The 14,136-nt window shown below is 39.8% G+C and overlaps 1 protein-coding gene across 3 annotated transcripts in view; it reads left to right on the top strand.

The window, feature by feature from the left end:
• dmxl2 (Dmx-like 2) overlaps positions 1-14,136 on the top strand; it is a 149,743-nt gene that overhangs the window by 126,682 nt on the left and 8,925 nt on the right. For all 3 annotated transcript variants that reach the window (XM_059952796.1, XM_059952797.1, XM_059952795.1), the window contains 6 exons: positions 1,130-1,195; positions 1,574-1,660; positions 3,904-4,025; positions 5,512-5,647; positions 9,378-9,438; positions 12,998-13,125. In XM_059952796.1, coding sequence (XP_059808779.1) covers positions 1,130-1,195; positions 1,574-1,660; positions 3,904-4,025; positions 5,512-5,647; positions 9,378-9,438; positions 12,998-13,125 — 600 coding nt within the window. The remainder of the gene's footprint in view (positions 1-1,129; positions 1,196-1,573; positions 1,661-3,903; positions 4,026-5,511; positions 5,648-9,377; positions 9,439-12,997; positions 13,126-14,136) is intronic.

The raw sequence follows: 14,136 nt of genomic DNA, 5'->3' as shown, positions 1-14,136 counted from the left end.
TTGATCAATGTTATGGTTGCAAAATTTAGCCATACCAGTATTGGAAGCACTTGAAAATGAGCATCTATGGAAAAGAGTAAACAGTTGATGTTTCGGGCCAAGACCCTTCATCAGCACTGGTGAAGGATCTTGGCCCGAAATGTCAACTGTTTACTTTTTTCCATAGATGCTGCCTGACCTGCTGAGTTCCTCCAACATTTTATGTGTGTGTCTAAAGAGTTATGTATTAAGAGTGTCTAAGTGAATGAGGCACCAGAGAAATGTTAGTGTTAGTGGAGTTCTGCCATTAGGAAAGAAGAGTAATATGGACAAACTAGGATTGAGTGTGCCAGAAATTATAATTAATTATTGGGTAATGATAGTTATTGAAACAAATGTAAACTTAATATCTTATGCCATCAGAATTATCAGTTTCCATTTTTATATTTAAAAAAAAGCCTTGACAAGAATCCAAGTCAGTAATATTTTTTTGCTAAAGTTAATTTTCTATTTGGTTTAATATTAGTGAAAGGAAATGCACATTAAGTTGGAGTGGTTTTCCCATCCCTTAAATAAGTTAGGCACATCATCAGTGTATTGCTTGCTTTCTTGTTTTATTGTCCTGGCAGTATTGTTCATTTAGACTTCTTTTAAAATATAATATCTTAAAATCTGTAAGAAATCTCTTCAGAAATAAAAGAAAATTCTATTGTACCCAAATCTGGTTACAATTTTAATTTGTACAGAGACTTAAAATAATTCTCAATCTCTCTCATTCATCTTATTTGCAAACTGCTATTTCCTATGAAAAGATTGAAAAACTAAAATGTTTTTGGTCATAAAGTTCTTCATGAAACTTCTTTTCATAACTTCAACATATGCAGATTGTTGATTGCATTTTATTTTTAAAATTTGTATTCATTCAAAGCTTTGCAAATTTCATCTAATGGCAAATTAAAGAGATTGATTAGCCCTTTTTGTAAAATGTCAAGTCACCAATCAGTAATGTCAATACATTATTGCTGCTGTTGGTGATGCAATACTACCAGGTTTTCATTTTTTTTAATTCAGTAAAAACATTTTATTCATTTTCATTTTTTTTATTTCTGTGCATGTGTATTGTGCTGTGACTGTGTGCTGTGTTGTGTAGTCAGTAGAAGACCATGTGGAGCAAGTCAAACAAAACTACGTCAGGGAACATCGTGGAAGCAACAAGGTAGTATTCCTTTCCCACCCCCTTTGCATTTAGCAGCTATTGTAATTGCGCTAGCTTCAACATCTTGTTTAATGGTTGTGGAGTAAACTATTGTGCACATGCAGAACTCGTAACTCATTGTTGTGACTGTGGAAAATGCATTGTAAACATGTTATTCATTCTGTGTGATTTCAAAAGGGTTACATGGATCTATGCACAGCTAGTTGCTGCTTTGCTAAAACCATTAAACAGTTGGCAAGGCTGGTGATTCTTTTAACTTATTGCTGAATATTTTATTTCCAAATTAAAAAAGGCAAACAACATCATTGGTACAAAATTTGTGCATTAATATCATTGATGTCTTGATCTGACACTATTATATGGAGTATTTGTCTTTAGGTTGAAGCAGATATGGGATACCCTGGTGGAAAATCAAAGATTATTCATAAAGATTCTGATGCCATCATGGCATTTGCAATTAATAAGGTAAGAAAACAGAGTGGTTTATAATTTCCTCTGACTCCAAAAACATAAAACTTTACAAACAAATAATATAACCTTTGCACTTGGATTTTTTTCATGCTTTCCTTCCTCTTCGCACGGCCATATCTAAATGACATCCACACCTTCCTGTGGAAGCCATTGGTTATAGGTTATGACATGTACCCAAATATTTTTATATTGTATTGCACATATTACATGACGTGCTCACATATGTGTACTGGATTTGAATCTTCCAAGTGCCTTTTAACTGTTTGGTAAGATTAGCTAAGTTGCTGAAACAACCAGCTGAAAAATTGTCTTGAAAATATCTTAAGGCTGCTCCACTATTTTCAAGCATAATTATGACATGGAAGCAAAAGATACAGAAGTCAATGAGAAAGGGAGTTCAAAGATAATAAGGGGGTAGTGATGGCTTTTGATAATGTGTGTTTTGTCTCTTCAGTTAACAAAATGCAATATATTTGAGGGCAGCTTCCAAGTTTAGCAATACTTAAGAGTGTTGTCAGGATTGCAGGCATTTAATTTGTGCTATGTGTTATGAGATCATTTAGCTATTGCAAACTACTTGTACTGAGCATCTAATCTAATTCTGATATCACTCAGCTCCTTTTATATACATCTGAACTGCAATAAATTCTTGAAATGAGTACTGGCATTAACCTTGCAGGAAAGGATTTGTGGGTGAGGGGGGCTTTTAGGGAAAGGATGGGAAATTCATGGGAAGGGCATCTGGACAAGGGAGGAGACTAGTGGGATAGTGAGTTAAGTGTATGGAAGAGTTATGGGCAAGAGCATGTGGCTTGGGATCCACAAATGTGTGTGCGTAAGTCCATACAAGAGAACCTGATCTCCATTTGTTTAAGAACGTGACATTTGTCCAGAACTTCCCTCTATCTGCCCTGTGTGATAGTTATTATGCAGTGGCTGCTTCATAATTTCCAAAACAAAAATAGAAAATGCAACTATCATCCTTAAAATGCTGGAATACAGCCTCTTCCCTTGGATCACCCAAGAAGGTGGTATCAGTTTTGTGGTAATAGATATAAATGATGGACATTTTAACATCCGTTGTTTCAGTTAGATGTGCTGGCTATTTGAGGAAATTAGAAACTAGTTGTTAGATTCTTTTTCATGACTTGTTTCCCAAAAGAGGCAATATCCTGCTTTTGGCATAAAGCATGTATTCTTGTAGGACTTTGTTTTCAACAGAACTCTTGTATTTCTTTTTATACTTTCAATCTGTCTTGTGTTCCCTTTTCTGCAGTGGCATTCCCACGTATGTTTTCAAACGCTGATTACTTAGATCAGGGGTTCCCAACCTGGGGTCCATGAATTCCCCCATTTAATGGTAAGGATCCATAGCATTAAAAAGGGCGGGAACCCCTGACTTGGATACTCTTTTACTTTAGTTTTCTTTTGTTCCTTTGACACCATGGTCCTTTTAACTTTTTTGTAGGTAGTTTGTTGTCAACCTCTGGGCAAGTGGCATTTAAACTTTTAGGATTTTAATTCCTGGTAAAAATTTAGACACAAAGTGTTACACTGTAGTTTCTCTTTGCACATGTTCACTTTCTTCATGGGCACTGTTGCCCTTAACACTTTTGCCTTAAGTAGGAGAGTTTTTTTTTAAATCAGAAAACTGAAAGAGAAACTCATTCTAGCCTGAGCCGCCTTTTGGTGGTATGGGTGATAAGCAGGGAAAGGGAAAGACATGTAACACTGGTTCTATTATGAAGCACAGTTGGTCAGGCTTCCCAGGCCTTTGAAGTTCTGGCATGGTGGAATGAGCCCAAAGTGGCTGGATTTGCAAGTCACTTGGTAGCACTGCTTGTGCACTCTTCCCTCCAGTACATCTACCATTCTGTTGTCCTGACTTAGTATCTTTTGCAATATTCAGCAATTCCAACCAGACCAAGGATCAACCTGTCAATTATGCAACCTCAGATGGGAAACTTGCAGAAGGAAAATAATTACAAGTTGTTTGGGGAAGATGTACTTCTGGTTTTCCTGGTGTAGATACTCTACAGTCCTTCTACCTTTGCATTAATACTTTGGTCAATATTTCCAATAACTGTTTCAGATTAATAGCATTTTTCATATCTATATTGATTTGCCTATCTGCCTAAATATCATTACTACTTAGTTTGTTGAGAAGATTTTCTTCTGAGCTCTTTGCTTAGTTTCCTTGGTGTGAATTTTGTTTTCTTTTTCTCTCCCCTCAAAAGGCAAATTCCAATGAGATAGTTCTGGCTTCAACACATGATGTGCAAGAACTTGATATATCTGCAATTCTAGCTGCTCAGCCTTTTACCTGGATTGGTGAAGATTCAGACAGAGATTCAAGAAGGTTCTAAAGTTAATGTTTTAGATTTTTTTTAATAGTCATAAATTTGTATGGCATTGAAACAGGCCTCTCCGCTCAACTTGTTTATGTCAACCAAGGTGTTAAAAGCTCATGTTCAAGTTTAATTGTCATTCAACCATACACATGAATGCAACCAAACGAAATAGTGTTCCTCCAGGGCCAAGTTGCAAAACATATTACCAACGGTCATACATGGGACAAGGTACATATAGCATATATAATTACAATAACAGAAAAACATACAGTCACACAAAAAAATGCCCAAATCCCTGATTGTCTGGCATCTAGATTAATAGTGCATGGTACGTTGTCCTGGAACCATGTTTATGCAAGAACAGGAATGCAGCAGTTCTTGATGCAGCCTCAAACGAACGCAATCCAGAGCAAACAGTAGAGTGCAGCACCACTGGGAGGGGTGAGCGCCCAACCCAGCTGGGACTCCTGCACATCTGCTGGATCTCTGGTATCTTCTCCCCAGCAAACTTGTGGAATGAGGGCCTGGTTCACACAACAACCAAGGCCACACAACTCCCCCCTCTCGACAATGAACCAGCGAATCAGACTTGCATTCAGGTATCTTCCTGAACTTGTCCCATTTGCCTTAATTGGGCCCGTATTACCTTTTTTATTCATATATCTGTCCAAATGTTTTTTTAAAACATTATAATTGTTCCTGCCACTACCACTTCCCCGGCAGCTTGTCCCATATACCCACTGCCTTCTGTGTGGAAAGCATTGTCCCTCAATTCACTCACCTGCGCCCTCTAATTTTGGACTCCCCTACCCTACAGAATGATCATTTATCATGATTTAATAAACCTCTATAAAGTCACCCTTAATCCTCCTTCACTCCAGTGAAAACAGTCTCATACTGTCCAGTTTCCCCTTGTAGCTCATGCCCTCCAGTCTGGGCAGCATCCTGTCATTCTGCACCCTCTATAACTTAATCACATCCTTCATATAGTATGGCAACCAGAACTGTGCACAATATTCCAAGTGCAGTTTTACTAACAGTTGTAACATGATATCCCAACTTTTGCCCTAACTGAAGGCAAGACTAGCATAAGCTGCCTTTACTACCCTCTGGTTAATTAGGAGAGCTATGTACTTGTATTCCTCAGTGTCTCCATTCCACAACGTTTTCCAGACTTTTACTGTTCACTGCATAACATATATCCTGATACCTTTGCATTTAATGCAAATTTTTATTTGTTTATCTAAAGTTATAGTAAATTACTGATCATAATAGAATGTACAACACAGAGTCCAGATATTAGTCCAGATATCTTTTGTTTATGGATTATTTGAGGCACTTTGTGACTTTCCTCCCTCAACTCCTGCCAATGTAAATTCTGATTTTATTCTCTCAAGCTCTGGGTGTAGACTGTCTGTTTCCCCCCTCTAAAATAAGCATCACCCTTAAAAATAGAAAATATTATAATATCTACATCATTAATATCTCTTGTAGTTCTGACGATCTTGAGCATCGCTCAGTGGGAAGCAGCAGCCAAACAAGTACAACTCATTTTACATCCAGCCAGCTTTCTAGTTCATCTTCGATGCCTTGGCTAGGAAGTGGACAAACCAGCACAGGAGCCACCGTGGTATGTCAAGAGCCACATAACCTTTCTAATACTGTTAGTTTTGTTTATAAGGTTACTCATTATGACTATAACTAGTTTAGGACTTGCCTCGTCCATAACTGTTTCCAAATGTAAAGGATATTTGAGGAGGTAAACCTTAATGATTGAAACAAAATGTCTAGAATTGTTGAATTTTTATTTGTTACTTGCACACTGACCTCTCTTGTAATCTGTATATTTAATACTGCTCTTCTTGCCTAATATATTTATAACATATTGCTTTCAGAATACCACCCCATTGTTTCCCATTCTTTTAATCCCATGTATGTAATTTCTTCTTCTATTTTGTCTTTTCCTATGCAACTATAAATTGCTTCTAAACATTGGCAGAGTGAATTCCATGATTTTAAAGACACATAAGAATACTTGAGAGTTTATTGAGCATTCATTTGTAAACTTTACTAATAATAAAGACTTAACATGAATTACATACACTGTTATCATTCCCCAACTGGGCTATGTCGACGACTGTATTGGTGCTGCTTCCAGCACCCATGTGGAACTCGTCGACTTTATCAACTTTGCCTCCAGCTTTCACTTTGCCCTCAAATTTACCTGGTCTATTTCCAACACATCTTACCCCTTTCTTGATCTCGCTGTCTTTATCTCTGGAGGCCGCTTATCAACTGATGTCTATTATAAACCTACTGACTCTCACAGCTACCTGGACAATACCTCTTCCCACCCTGTTAATTTAAAAATGCCATCCCCTTCTCTCAATTCCTCAGTCTTTGCCTCATGTGCTCTTGGGTTGACGCTTTTTATTCCAGAACTAAGGAGATGTCCTCCTTCCAAGAAAGGGGCTTCCCTTCCTCCACTATCAACGCTGTCCTCAACCACATCTCTTCCATTTCGAACATGTCTGCCCTCACCTCATCCTTGTGCCACCCCACCAGGGGTAGGGTTCCTCCTACCACCCCACCAGCTTCTGCATCCAGCACATAATTCTCTGTAACTTCCACCATCTCCAACAGGATCCCACCGCCAAGCATGTCTGTTACTCCCCCCCTCCCCCCACCGCCTCCCCTGTTTTCCTCAGGGATTGCTCCCTACACGACACCCTTGTCCATTCATCCCTCCGCACAGACCTCCCTCCAGGCACTTACCCTTGCAAGTGGAACAAGTGATATACCTGCCCCTACACCACCTCCCTCACTACCTTTTAGAGCTCCAAATAGTCTTTCCAGGTGAGTTGAGACTTCACCTGTGAGTCTGTTGGGGTCATCTACTGTACTTGGTGCTTCCAGTGTGGCCTCCAGAATATCAGTGAGACCTGACGTAGATTGGGTCAACACTTCACCAAGCACCTACGCTCCATCCGCCAGAAGAAGTGGGATCTCCCAGTGACCACCCATTTTAATTCCACTTCCCGTTCCCATTCCAATATGTTAATCCATGGCCTCCTCTACTGCCGCGATGAGGCCACACTTTGTATTCCATCTGGGTAGCCTCCAATCTGATGGCATGAACATCGATTTCTCAAACTTGCGGTAATGACCCCCTTCGCCATTTCCCCATTGCCATTTCCCGCTCTCACCTTTTCTCCTTGCCTGCCCATCAGCTCTCTCTGGTGCTCCTCCCCTTTTCCTCCTTCAATGGCCTCCTGTCCTCCTATCAGATTCCTTCTTGTCCAGCTTTTTATCTCTTTCATCAATCTACTTCCTGTTCTTTACTTCACCCCTCCTCTCCCCCACCACCCCGGTTTCACCTATCACCTACCACCTTGTACTTCCTCCCCTCCCTCCACCTTCTTACTCTGATTATCTTTTTTTTCTCCGTTCCTAATGAAGGGTCTCAGCCCAAAATGTCAAATTTACTCTTATTTTCCCATAGATGCTGTCTGGCTTGCTGAGTTCCTCCAGCATTTTGTGTGTGTTGCATGAATTACATTTAATCTGTTTTTATTTTCTTAATTGCATAGAACATTGTCTGTTAGGAAATTTGATTATAATATGAAATACACTAAGTCATATAGGAGAAATCAAGTGCCTTTCAAGAATTCATATTACCTCCAATGAATATCTGAACCTTATATATGCAAGGAACGACTCTAGATTGATTTTCAGGATTCAGTAATCAATATTATAATCACGTTTAATATCACTGGTATCATGAAATGAAGCAAGTAGTGTGCAAAAAGAGAGGGAGGGAGAGAAAACTGAGGTAGTGTTCTTGGATTCATTGTCCATTCAAAAATCTGATGGTAGAGAGGAAGAAGCTGTTCCTGGAATGTTGAGTGTTAGTCAATAAGCTCCTATGCCTCCTCCTTGATGGTAGCAATGAGAAGAGGGCATGTCCTAGGTGATGGTGGTTCTTGATGGTTGCCATCTTTTTGAGGCATCTCCTTTTTAAAGGTGTCCTAGATGCTGGGGAAACTAGTGCCAATGATGGAGCTGCCTGACTTTACAACTTCCTGCAGTTTTTTTTCGATCCTGTGCGACCTTTTTCCCTTCCATAACAGATCGTGAAGTAGCCAGTTAGAAAGCTCTCCACGGTACATCTGTAGAAATTTGTAAGTGTCTTTGGTGACATACCAATTCTCCTCAAATTCCTAATGAAATATAGCTGCTGTCGTACCACCTTTTGTAATTAATCAATATGTTGGGCCTAGGATAGATCCTCCGAGGTGTTGACACCCAAGGACTTGAAGCTGCTCACCTTTTCCACTTCTCATCCCCCAATGAGGACTATGTGTGTTCCCTCAACTTCCCCTTCCTGAAGTCCCCAATCTATTCCTTGGTCTTACTGACAGTGAGTGCAAAGTTGTTGCTGCAACACTACTCAACCAGCTGATCTATCTTGTTCCTGTACACTGCCTCATCAGCATTTCAGATTCTGCCAACAATAGTTGTGTTGTCAGCAAATTTATAGATTGCATTTGAACTGTGCTGAGCCACACAATCATGGGTGTAGAGAGTTTAAAGCAGTGAGCTAAGCACACATCCCTGAGGTGCGCCAGTGTTGATTGATTGTCAGCAAGGAGGGTATTTTATTTCTGATCCATATTGACAGTAGTCTCCCAGTGAGGAAGTCAAGGATCCAGTTGCAGAGGCCCAGGTTTTGGACCTTGTTGATTAGAACTGAGGGTATGATTGTGTTGAACGCTGCGCTGTAGTCAATAAACAGCAGCCTGTTTATAGGTATTTCTTTTGTCCCAGATGATCCAAAGTCGAGAGGAGAGCCAATGAGATTGCATCTGTTGTAAACTTATTGTGGTGGTTGTCAAATTTAAGTGGATCCAGGTCCTTGCTTGGGCAGGAGTTGATTCTAGCCAGGACCAACCTTTTAAATAAATCATCACAGTCAGTATGAATGTCACTGGACAGTAGTCATTGAAGAAGCTCACACTGCTCTTCTTGGGCTCTGGAATGATTGTCACCCATTTGAAGCAGTTGGGAACCTCTGACTGCAGCAGTGACAGATTGAAGCTGTCCTTCAGCACCACTGCCAGTTGGCTGACACAGGTTTTCAGAACACTGCCAGGTACACCATCAAGGCCTGACACCTTGATGTTAATTATAATTATCTTCAGCACTCACAGATTAGAGTAATCCATTTTCAAGAAATTGTGATAAATTAGAAATGCTGATACAAAGATATTTGTCTGCAGTAGCAGCTGTAGTTAATGTACAGTACTGCATTGAAACAATATGTGCATTTATTGATATATTGATGTTTTTTCTTATTGTAGATCATAAAGAGAAACTTGAATAACGTGAAGAGGATGACTTCTCATCCAGCTCACCGATATTGTGAGTGTTTAAATGAGATTACACTAGTTCTGTTTCTCAGACCAAACAGAGTATCTTGCCTGCCATCTGCCCAAAGGTCTAATGAATAAGTAAAAATTAATGAGCCACCCAGCTTTCACTCAAAGAAAGCAAGTCTGATTAATTGAGATTCTTTGTTTCTCTTATCTACCCATATTTCTGCAAATGCTCACTCTCGTTTGCAAAGTATAAAAACTAATAGGTGTGCAGGAAGTCCTGTTTTTAATTTAAAAACAGAAGATACTGTAAGATTTTCCTGCAGTATGTGTGGAACAAGTCAAAAATGCAATGAAGGATCTTTGACCTTGCATGTTAATTCTTTCTTTTTTCCCACATATGCTGCCTTGTGTAATGAGTGTTTCCAGTACTTTCTGTTTTTATATCAGATTTCCAGAATCAGCAGTTTTTCAAAATCTATTTTATCGCATTGATGAAATAAATTAGGTAGCGCTGAGGACGTTGTAGCTCTAAAACTGTCCATAGACACTCTCACACATACTCACTAGCCAGTTTCATACACAAACATACTAATTAGGACCATTGGGGCACCTAGCTCCTATTTATAACCACAATTCTGCCTATTGGAGTTAACTTCTGCCCATATCAAAACCTACTTCAAAAATTTTCAGATTCTATTGCCACCAACTTCTGATGTAGAGAATTCCAAAGCCTTCAGTGCTCTTGGCCATAACTAATACGTTTGTGTATGAAACTGGCTACTGACATTAGCTCAGTACTGAAATCACCAGGTTCAGAAATAGTTATACACCCTATCCTCATTATATGCGGGGGATACGTTCCTCGCAGTCAACGCATAATGTAAATAATTATTTAAATGGAGAAAATAGGGATGCATTCCAGAGGGCTTCCTGAATATGTTTTATCTGTAAATTATTCACATTTTCATACCAATACGACTCAAGGCAACATTTGTTTTAAATTTCATCAGTTTAAGGTAATATTCAACGTAATCATAGAACGTTAACATACTAGGATGTACAGTACTCATCAACAGTGGCAGGTGTGTTCCCTCTGGGAGATGAGTGGTTGCTATGGCGTTGGGCAGCAAGGTGCATGGATGGTTGTGGTCATCAGGATCATATCAAGTACAGCAAGGGATGAAGGAAGACTCACAGAGCTCTTAGAACTGCCGGCACCAGTTTGAAGAAAGTGGTGAGGGTTGTTTGCTTGGCAGCATTTTTTTCCAGCATAAATTTGCTTGCAAGGAAGAAGGGTTGACGGCAGAGAACGACTGAAATGTTGACTCCGTTCTAAACTTGGGTCCATGTCCATTGCCATTTGTGCCAAGTGTTCCGACTTCCAACATTCCCTCACTGTTAGTAACCTCCCGGGATTTTCAAAATCGTCTGTTGCTTGCAGCATCTGAGAGATAGTTTGCCACTTGGCTGATGGCCCAGAACATGACATTGGACACTTAAGAGGCATAGTTAAATATTTCAAGCACAAAATCATTGTACCATAGGTAAAACCAACAAAAGTTTAAGAGCGCAAGATCACGCATCCACAGCTTGCCAAAACCAATGCATGACTGGCAGGAATGAGACTGTGAGGCACAGGCACGTGACTTGTATTGGCGGGAAAGCGGTGCTTCTCATCCCGACAGTGAGACTGTGAGGCGTGCGCAAGTGACTTGTATTGGCAGGAAAGCAGTGCTCCTCGCATAACTGAGAGTTTTGGACGCATATAAGGAGACATTGGTAGAAATAGGTTTGTCGCATAACTGTGGATCCGCATAGTGTGGAGACGTATATAACAAGGATAGGATGTAACTGTCAAAATATCAGGCTCTTGAATCAAAGTGAGTAACTTCACTTGCCCCATCCTTGAATTGTTCCCACGACCTGTGGACTCCAAGGACTTTTCATTTCATGTTCTCCATGTTTATTGCTTACTTATATTATTATTTTTTCTTCTTGTATTTCCACAGTTTGTTGCATTTTACACATTGAATTTTATCCACACTATTGGATGTGGTCTTTCATTGATTCTTTTGTGTTTTTTGCATTTACAATGAATGCTCGTGTGAAGATGAATCTTAAGGTTGTATATGGTGATGTACATGTACTTCGATAATAAATTTACTTTGAACTTTGGAGGTAGGTGACTAGTGGTGTTCTGCAGGAATCTGTTCTGGGACGCCTGCTCTTAGAGATTTTTATAAATGACTCTGAGAGGAAGTGGAAGGATGCATTAGTAAGTTTGCAGGGAACACGAAGGTTGGTGACATTGTGGATAATGTAGAAGGTTGATGTATGTTACAATGGGATACAAACAGAACTGGGCTGAGAAGTTACAGATGGAGTTCATTCCAGCAAAATGTGAATTGATACACTTTGGAAGATCAAATTTGAAGATGGAGTACATGGTTAATGGCAGGATTCTTAGCAGTGTAGAGGAATAGACAGATCCTGGGTCCAAGTCTATAGATTTCCTCAGTGTTGCCGCACAAGGTGATGGGGTGATTAAGAAGCTGTAATATGTTATTGGCCTTCATTAGTCGGGAGATTGAGTTCAAGAGCCGCCTGGTATGGTTAGACCATACCTGGACGGTGACCTCCCAGCTTCTTACTTTATTACCTCCTCCTCCACTCACTCACCTGCTTTCACCCGTCACCTGCCAGCATGTAGTCCTTTCACTCCCCCCTCCTTATTCTGTCTTCTGCCCCCATCTTTTCCAGTCCTGAAATGTTGACCATGCTTATGCGTAGATGCTGTCTGACCCATTGAGTTCTTCGAGCATTTTGTGTGTCAGAGTATTGTGCTCAATTCTGGTTGCTTCTTTATAGAAAAGATATGGAAGCATTGGAGAGAGTTCAGATGAGATTTACCAGGATGCTGCCCGGATTAGAGAACGTGTCTTATGAGGAAATGTTGAATGAGCTGGGGCTTTTTTTCTATGGAACGAAGGAGGATGAAAGGCAATCTGGCAGAGGTGTTATAGCTTAAAAGAGGCATTATTAGAATGGACAGCCAGCACCTTTAACTCAGGGTAGCAATGGCTAATACCAGAGGACATCCTTAAAAATTGAGTGGAGGAAAATTTAGGGCAATGAAACAGAGTGTTAGTTTATGGAGTACTAAGTGCCTGGACTGTAATGCTGGGGGTAGTGGTAAAGTCAGATCCACTAGAGACATTGAAGAAACTATTATGTCAGAACACGGATGAAAAAATGGAGGGTTTTATAAACTGTATAGGAGGGAAGAGTTTGATTGTGGAGTAGGCTAAACATTGGTGCAACATTGTGGGCTGAAAGACCTCTGCTGTGCTATAGTATTTTGTATTGCATTGTACTGTTCTTTTTAACACTAATCTCATTAAATTTTGATGATTACTCAATCTGAGCAAGTTGTAGAGCAAATCAGCATTTTTAGGACTTAAGGGGATGCAGTGTTTTTATTACAAATGAATGAAAAACCAATTTATCAAATAATAAATTATGATAAGCAGAAAGAATTTTTTTCGCATGCATTTAAATTAATTACTCTGAATTGATGACAACTTTCAATTTGTGCCATTCAGATCTTACGGGTGCACAAGATGGAAGTGTCCGAATGTTTGAATGGAATCGGCCACAGCAGGTTATATGTTTCCGGCAAGCTGGCAATGCCAGGGTTACCCGACTTTATTTTAATACCCAAGGCAATAAGGTCAGTATTTAATGTAACCATCCTAAAATTTATTTTGGATTATAATATAAAGCACTAAGGAGTTGTCTTTCCAGAAATAATGGCATTTTCTCAGCCATTCCACCCAATTTAATTTTGAAGGTTTCCCCAGTTACTAGAATGCAAATATAGAATATTTATTACTTTTTACATTTTATCCAAACGTGATGAGTTGCTTTTCAAACTATGTTTCATAATTATTGTGGTGAAGAGCTAATAAACTAACAGTAGAGGCAGCTTAAGGTTGTTATAGCCAGGTGTGGTAGTAGGGTTAAGCTCCCACTACCTATTAAATGCTCCTAAAGGTGTGCATCTCAAATAGCCTCTGCCAACCATGTCCAGCTCCTGGCCTTCATATGTGACTTAGCTACTAAGCCTGGCGGAACAGTTCCCACTGACAGGAAAAGGAGCAAAATGTGGGTTACTTGCACCTTAACAACAGATCTCAAACCTCTGCTGCCTTGTGGCTATACCCACTCAAGGGGAAGGCTTTTGGAGCAAACCCAGAGGGGGGAGAATTCCAGTGCTGGAGTCCCTAAGACAGTCCTACATTGAGTTCATTGCTGAATGTTAACTCCTGCAGTGCCACTGATGCCAAACTGTATCAGTCTCTGCTGTTCCTGTGGATTCAGCTGTGTGGGGAGGAGGAACCTGCTACATGAACAACAGCTTGATCTCCATATCATACTGCTCTATACTGCATATCACATAGACAGCTGGGACGTGGTATCCATGGTCGACCCCACCCAACAGAGGGCCTCAATGAGAGCCAGTATATTCATACATTTGGTGTTAGTGACCAAAGTTGAATTTTTCACCTAATATGTTATCAAAAGTGTTAGACGGTTTCTGTAGGTATGCTTCTTTACAAAGAAAGAAACAGCAACTTTAAATTTTTTAAAAGGTTTAGAAAGAAACAAACAAACATTTGGTTTTATTTGTTACTTGTATATCAAAACACACAGTGGAACGTCTTGTTTGCTTCAATGCTCA

Source organism: Hypanus sabinus, chromosome 28, assembly GCF_030144855.1.
Source record: "Hypanus sabinus isolate sHypSab1 chromosome 28, sHypSab1.hap1, whole genome shotgun sequence".
Taxonomy (NCBI): domain Eukaryota; kingdom Metazoa; phylum Chordata; class Chondrichthyes; order Myliobatiformes; family Dasyatidae; genus Hypanus; species Hypanus sabinus.
The sequence above is the reverse complement of the archived record's forward strand: the minus strand, read 5'-3'. Positions and strand labels throughout refer to the sequence as shown.